This window comes from Squalius cephalus (genome assembly GCF_949319135.1).
Source record: "Squalius cephalus genome assembly, chromosome: 16".
NCBI lineage: Eukaryota > Metazoa > Chordata > Actinopteri > Cypriniformes > Leuciscidae > Squalius > Squalius cephalus.
In genome coordinates this window covers 2,433,888-2,441,946 of record NC_137137.1, presented here as the reverse complement: position 1 = coordinate 2,441,946, position 8,059 = coordinate 2,433,888, and the positions used below count along the sequence as shown (strand labels likewise).

The 8,059-nt window shown below is 39.3% G+C and overlaps 1 protein-coding gene across 1 annotated transcript; it reads right to left on the bottom strand.

The window, feature by feature from the left end:
- Positions 1–205: 205 nt before the first annotated feature.
- On the bottom strand, positions 206–3,258 carry LOC307173472 (uncharacterized protein). Its single transcript, XM_079896621.1, has 3 exons — positions 3,041–3,258; positions 1,141–1,300; positions 206–980 (listed from the first exon to the last, which is right to left on the bottom strand). Exons 2-3 carry the CDS (start codon positions 1,270–1,272, stop codon positions 837–839), a joined length of 276 nt encoding a protein of 91 aa, XP_079752747.1. The 5' UTR covers positions 1,273–1,300; positions 3,041–3,258; the 3' UTR covers positions 206–836.
- Between the last annotated feature and the right edge of the window lie 4,801 nt (positions 3,259–8,059).

Sequence of the window (8,059 nt, the reverse complement as noted above, 5' to 3'; positions counted from 1 at the left end):
TAAATTCCAGGTTGATAAATCCATCATGACCCTATTCTATCACGCTTTTATTGAGTCAGTTTTATCTTTTGCACTAGCAGCCTGGTTTGGGAATCTCACTTTGAAAAATAAAAACTCACTCAACCAAATAATAAAGTGGTCTAGCAGGCTGATTGGTGAGCAACAGCCTAACGTGGAGACCTTATACACAAAACAGGTACAGCGCATAACTAGCTCAATTTTAAACGACAGTTCTCATTCACTGCACACAGAGTTCCAGCTTCTACCCTCCGGGCGTAGGTTTATTATCCCCAGGTGTAAAACAAAAAGACACAAGAATAGTTTTGTTCCTGCAGCCATTACATTGAGGAATAAGTTATAGTTATATTTTGCACAAGTGTTCATTCTGTTTTCTTGTAATATACAATATGTATGTATCATTCTATTCCTTTAGTTTTATACGTGTCTACCGCAAACACATTTTTACCTATGTATTTAAATCTTTTTTACTTGTATCTTACATACAATTTTTACGTATGCTTATGTATTATTTTATTCTTGACCGATAAGAACTTTTTTGATGATTTTTGATGATGTGTGGTAATGTGATGATGTGTGACTCTACTGCAAACAAAATCTACCTTCGGGTATAAATAAAGTAACTTGAACTTGAACTGTCCCGTGACTTTAACATGATTCCTTCTGCTTTGGCTTTTAAACTTATAAGATGAGTTTGACCCTTTAAAAATGACCCTTTGGGCTTATAATAAACTTTGAACTTGAACTTGGATAATCAAAAGGAGCAGGTTTTATTATTTGGTTGTATAAAATAAGCTGTTTTGAACCATTGCTGACCCTCAGGCACTTCTGAACATTTCAAATTTTTTGTTGCCAATAGAGAAGCGGAAGTAAAAGTTCCGTTGATAAGTCACAGAGGACGAATATTCCCCATATTTCCCCACAATGCAGATCCAGTAGCCCCCTTGCCTCTTCTCAAATTCCTATAAAGAAAGACACAGTATTAATGTTCCACAAACTCACATCAACAAAAAACTCTTAACCATCAAGCTCCTGACAAAAAATAGCACATTTTCACAATACTGAAACAACTGCATTTCACTGAGACATTCCAGTCTCACAGTACAACTCTAGAGAACCAACCTTTTTGATGTAGTGAGCAATGTCCCAGTTATCTTCATACTGATTCAAAGCCAGAGAAGCGACCTGAAGAACCTCCTGCTGCAACTCATCACCCATGTCTACATGAAGGATCTTAGTCTCTGGCTTCCCCATGACTGATGTGCTGCCGTAAGCACAGACTCTGTTTAAATGAGAAAATGCGACAGTAATTAAACAGGACAGAATCTGGAGATTTACATTTTTTCTGATGGTCCAACAACTCTTCAAGACCTGCTGCCGTTTATGTGAAGGAATTACTGGCCCATAATACTATTATAAGATGCAACCAAACTTTATATGACGAGTTGGAATTGTGGAGTTATATTAACAAAAGTTTGGGGTCGGTGAGATTTAAGTGAGGGTTCCCACGCTTGTTGAAAGTATTTCAGACACATGGATTCAAGGCTGGGAAAGTCTGTGAAAACAAAGATAGGTCTTTGAAAGTGCTTGAATTAAACTAAATTTTGTTAGAGTAGAAGGTGCAATTACAAACATTGGCCTTTATGCCAAAGCCAGAACGAAACAGCGCTACTGATTGGTGAAGGCAGGAGAAAAGCGGCATGAGCGGACGGATCGTGATCACGGGCAGGCACCCTACATGATGAACACGCGAGAAGCATGGAGATATTTAACTAGCTCAGTGCCAGGAAGAGCAAATTCAATGATGTTTGGTCCATAAAAATGGCTAATCAAAGTTCCAACGAATAATGCCTAATAAAATATGTTATAGTGTTTATAAGCGCAGCGCTGCTTTGTTTACAGAGGAAACCAATACAGTATTTCTGCTGTTCCAAAAGCGTAAGTGTTCTTAAAGTCCCCCTGAGGTGAAAATCCAGCTCTTAATGTTTATTACATGTCTTTATGGTGTTTTTAATATGTTTTAAGACAAACCATGTGTAAATTCATAAGTCGACACCATTGCTGAGTATTTCCTCCTTAAAACTGCAGTGAACCAAAGACAGTCTCAAAAACACGGATTGAAATCACTGGTGTTTCTGACGTCACAAACTACCTTGTAACCAATCAGATCAACGTATGATTGTCAACCAGTGGATCTGTTTCTCAATTCCAAGAACGCAGAGAACGGACTTGTGTTCTCGTGGAGACCGGTCTTGCCAAGCTTCCTTGGAAGAACGAACTCGGAACCGGCCGCAATGACTTCTGGGACACCAGGCGAGTACTAGCTCAAGTCTGCATTCGATGCATCCTCGGTATCAAGAACACATCCGGGTTCTTTCATGCGTCCTCTGTACTTGCGTTCTTGAGAATTGGGTCTGAACTTCGACGGTTATGATGACGTAAAACGAGAACACAAGGACGCAAGATCGCTGAAGAACGCATATTGAGAAACACCCTCTGAGCTGAGTGAGTGGAGGCGGGGCTCATTTGCATATTCATAGAACCGCACATACTAAATGAGGCAAGGTTGTGTATTATATTTTTAAAGTTAAATTACACTGTCATCTTCAAAACCGATTATGTTTATCAGTGGTTGTATATCAGGCAAAGAATGTTTGTGTGCATTTTGTTTTGTAATTTCACCGGAATGAAAAGAGAGTCTCCACAACAGTATCCGCGCCACTGATCGCAGCGGCAACGAGCACTTTGATCACTTTATTTAAAAAACAACACATTTCAGCGCTAGATCGCCTCTAAACGAACTATATGAATGCTCTGCTAGGTAACTGGAGATGTTTTATGTATTTGTATTGGTATATTAGTGCCGCGAGATGTTTCAAAAGTGGTGGGGACATGTCCCACCCATCCCAACTCTTAGAAATTGGTACCAGAGATACAAACTGGTGTTGATATGTTGGACACTAATGATGTGTCATTCTAGTTAACAGTTCAGTAACAGTTAGCCTGAACGCTCTCTACTTACCTTGATAATTAATTCCTCGAAAAATGTATATCCTTTATTGATTTTTTTCTTTTTGGTGACGGAATTTTCCTCCACGAGTCTCGTAACGTCGGCAAATGTAATATTTGTCAAATCCGTTAGAGAAGAGAGTAGATTGTCTCTGATACTTTTTCTCTTGCCCGGGTATGTTTTTCTGATGTGTTAAAGCTTGACCAGAACTATAACAGCTTTCACACAATAACTGGAAATACCTTTTGCTTTCACACAATAACTGGAAATATGTAATCGTTCCGGAAGCTGAGTTACGGTCAAGCTTCAACAACATCAGAAAAACATACCCGGACAATCACAAATCAGACCTGAACTGATGTGTGGGAATTTTAATACAAAACCCACAATTCCTCACAATCTTTCGTGTCATGATATGGCACACTATTATCCTGATAAAAATAACCCAATAACATCACAATAGATCGTTTTCGGACTTTAAAGAACAAAACCACAGACAATCATCATTCATATATTTTCAGTTGGCTTTCTTTCATACCAGTGTAAAGCATGTTGAAATAAAGACATGTTTCTGAGAGGATGACAATCTAATAGCTATTGTCACAGCATTAATGTCATTTCTCAGTTCACTCAGACTCATTTCTGACCTGGATTTAAAACAATATACATAAAAAAAAAAAAAAAAGTACCATCGACTACTGTGAAATAGCAGATTTCTGACCTTCAAACTTTAAACACACACATCTGTCCCTAAATGTCTCTTCAACTATTAAAACACACTAGTAGAATAGTTAAACATCACACACACACACACTTTGCAGTTTTGTCTCTCATGGTTTCACTCGCTGCGTTCCTTTGGTTCCTTGTATTTCCACTGGATGTAGTCAAAGATGTCCTTCTCACTGTCCACCAGCAGAGGCTCTCCAGCCACACCTGTGTGAAACAGAGGTCATGTGACTTCAGGTACAACAGATATAGGCCCTGTCCCAAATGGCACACTTCATATGCACTTTCGGTCTTGTGGACTTACAATGGCTGCCGCGTGCGCGTGTCCGTTAGGGTGTCCCATTTGTCATTTTAGGCCTCAGAAGGGTGCTCTCGAGCGGTCGATATGCGTCCTCGATGCGCACTTCTTCCCGACAGTCAAAGCGGCATTACGTCACGAAAGTGCGGACTCGCAGGAAGACCACGAGTGCTTAGGGTGCCATTTGGGACAGGGCCAGAATCTCCATCATAGGAAAGAACGAGTCACCAGATTTTGCGCTGGAAAAAAGAAACGGTGAGAGGAAAGCTCTTTCAGCACTTAACATCGATGGAGTTACCTCTAAAGATCCAAAAGAAATATCAGAATTTGTTTCCAAATTTTATAGCAATCTTTATACCTCTAAATTTAACTATGACAGCTGTGAAAAATGTATTGATACAATAAACACCGTATTACAATTATTGATCGTGAGTTAAATCGAATTTGTGACGCTGATTTGTCAGTAGATGAAATTAATCAAGCTCTGCATGAAAAAAGGTAAATTCCCGGGTATTGACGGGTATTCAGTAGAATTCTATCTTCACTTTTGGGAGTTTATTAAATTGCCTTTATTTCATATGTATAAGAAATGCATCAGTCAGGGAGAAATGACCTCTACAATGAAACAGGGAGTTATATCCCTTATACTCAAATCAAGCAAGGAGTTACGTTTTGGTTGAAGAAGAGGAGGAAGCAGGATCCAAGTGCAGTAATCTTTTATTAAATAAACTCAAAACTTCACATATACAAACTCAGGACTGAGACTCAGGAACAGAACAACCACCATGGTGCAACAAAATAAGAACTGACAAAGACTGAACTAAACACAGGGCTTAAAGAACAAGGGGGCGTGGCTAATAAGAACCACCTGAGGCAACTAATCAACATAATGGGGAACTGCAAAACATGGGACAAGACAGGGGAACACAGACATGAATCATGACACAAGGACCCTTTATTAATTGACAATTGGCGGCCTATTACTCTGTTAACATTAGATTATAAAATGTTAGCCTCTGTTTATGCTAAAAGATTAAATACTGGTCTAAATAACATTATTTCAGAATCTCAGTCGGGATTCATGAAAGGCCGTCACATATCTAATAATATAAGGTTAGTTTTAGATGTGTTTAGATTAGGATTATTCTATTCCTCCTGGAGGAGCTTGGCCTGGTAAACTTGTAGCACAGCCATGGTGTGTAGAGCCGATGCAGCCAGGCCAGAGGCGGAATACGCACGTCCAGCGAGGGCTGATGTGGTTCTACAGGGTTTGTTGGGGTGGGTAGCTCTATCTCGCCAGCTAGCCACCGTATTCGGGCACAAATGAGCTGCCACAGCCTCTTCGAGGGGCGGCAAACACTCATAGCCCTTTTCCGCTGCACCGTCCACAGATGAGTGTCGCGGAAACAGATGAACCCACCCGTGCTGAGTAAGGTGCGCGCCACGCCTTAGTCAGCTCCTCGTGGACTTCGGGGAAAAATGGCGCCATTCTGTGACGAGGGGCCTCCTGGCGCCCCGAGAGAAACCAGCCATCCAGCCGACTGCGGGGCGGCTCCTCGGGCGAGGCCCACTCGAGGTCCGCGACGGCCTTAATCAGGATCCAAAGCATTTCGGCGTCGGAGTTGGTCCTGGTCGCTGAAATGCTGCCTGAAGACTGTGAAGCTCTGACGCGGTCAAGAGAGCCTGGCCATTCCTCCTCAGATGCAGCGATCGACAGGCTGTCCTCGTGGTCGCTCGATCCTTTTTAAAAGAGAACAATACATCACGGTTGTTTAAACCAATGAGCATTAAGCTGTGTCGTCAGCAAGTCGTTTCCCATCGTGCTTTTGATCAGCGCAGTCAGTGGAGAGCAACTGCGCCCGACTGCAGAATCCGACACGTCCGCCTTGCGCTCGTGAGAGATTTTTGACATACGTCAGCATGACATCAGAGCAAGGCGGACCACACTCGGACACATTTCTAACCGGCATGCATCTCGCGCTGATCTTTTGCTCATCTCAAACAAACCTAATATCTCTATAGTATCAATAAATGATTTACCGAATCCAAATAATTCTAGAGTGCGAAAAAGAAATTTGTGTTCTATGGAATCAAAAGCTTTTTGAAAGTCAAGAAAAAGTATGAGACCATCTGAATGAATTAAGAGATAAAAGATTAAGTGAATGAATTAAATTAGAATAATCCAGTTCCACCAAAGGAATATAATACTTTGATAAAAGCTATCAGGCTTATTCAATTAATTAAAAATCACCTTAACTTCAGTAAAGGTAATAGTGTTTATCCGGCTTTACGCTTGGGCGAGATCGATTTTTTTGATCGAAAATGCAACAACAGACATATTCGCACAATTCTTCAAATGAAGAGAGAGGTTACTCCAAGGGGTAAATCTATTGCGGATCCTGTGTAACAAACTTAATCTGGAGAATGGCCTGGCTTTTGCCAAGTAAATGTTGTGTATCCAACAAAGTTAAGGAAATTCATTATAAAATCCTTCATAAAATCTATCCTGTTAACTCATCTATCTCTAAATATTCTGATATTGATGAGACTTGCTCTTTTTGTGGTTTTGTTGAGGAAACTGTCGCCCATTTATTTTGTGAGTGTAATGTAACCAATAGATTTTGGGCTGAATTAAGTGCTTTTGTTTTTGGCCCTACAAATGTGACCCACACCTTCATTCTCAAAGAGGTTATCTTTCATTACGAAAACCCAAAGCTGATGTCCCTTGATTATATATATATATATTTAATCTTTATATTTAAGATTTGTTCCAATATTTTTTTGGAACATGTGATACTTTTTCCAGGATTTACTGATGAATAAAAAAAAGTTAAAAAGAACAGCATTTATTCAAAATAGAAATATTTTCTAACAATAGAAATCTTTACTATCTTTACACATTTTACGCCTGCTGTTTCCATCCATTCACCACCAGAGGTCGCCTGTTCACCATTAAGACTTTTTCACTGCACACTAAATTACAGATTACCCTGGACTACATTTCCCATGTTTCATGGCTTTAATTGTTCCCACACCTGTAGTCAATCACAGGGACTATAAAGCACTCATGCACAAGTTCTCCTATTGTTGAGTATTGTTAGCCTACACTGCTCTGGACTCTTGCACGCCTTGGATTCCCTCTCTCGTCTTGCCCTGTTGGATATTGTTCGCCTGACGCCTGGACTTTAGCATGGTTAACTGGTTTATTCTCTTGCCTTGTCCACTGGATTACGGTCTTCGTTTGTTTACCCTCGCCTGTCTCTGGAAAGCTCGTTGTCTTGTCCAGATCATCTGTTTGCCTTTGTTTGGGCCCCTGTCTGTTCTCAACACATCTCTTGTGAATAAAAGGCTTTGCATATGGATCCGTACGCCTCATGTCTCTATTCTCCCGTAACACTATCACTTTTTAAAAAATCAATTTAACACAACCTTGCTGAAAAAAAGTATGAATTTCTTTTCAAAATTGACCCCAACCTTTGACATGTAGTGTATATTATTACAAAAGATTTCTATTTTAAATAAATGCTGTTCTTTTTATATAATAAACTTTTTATTCATCAAATAATCCGGTAAAAAGTATCACAGGTTATAAAAAATATATATTAGCACAGCTATTTCCAACATTAATTATCAAATTGGAATGATTTCTGAAGGATCATGTGACACTGAAGACTGGAGTAATGATGCTGAACATTCAGCTTTGATCACATGAATAAATTAGAGTTTAAAGTATATTAAAATAGAAAACCATAATTTTAAATTGTAATATTTTAATAATATTTATACACTTTCCTTATACATTTATATACACATATAATATTTTATAACTTATTTTATTGCTCAATTATATAAGCACTAATATATACTCTATATAGTGAGAATATTGAGCTCATACTCGAGGAGGAAAAACAGCTCAGATTTATTCAGAGACTCAAACTGAGCAATAATATGCAATTTGCTGCAGATGCTGATACAGTATTTATATGGCATAAAAGTAAGATGAAATT

What these genes read in the sequence shown, in the direction of transcription:
- LOC307173472 (XM_079896621.1), bottom strand. Translation starts at nt 1,272, where the DNA reads ATGGGGAAGCCAGAGACTAAGATCCTTCATGTAGACATGGGTGATGAG. An exon ending in TTGCTCACTACATCAAAAAG is followed by an intron (nt 981 to 1,140) that starts GTTGGTTCTCTA and finishes CTTTCTTTATAG; the next exon opens with GAATTTGAGAAGAGGCAAGG.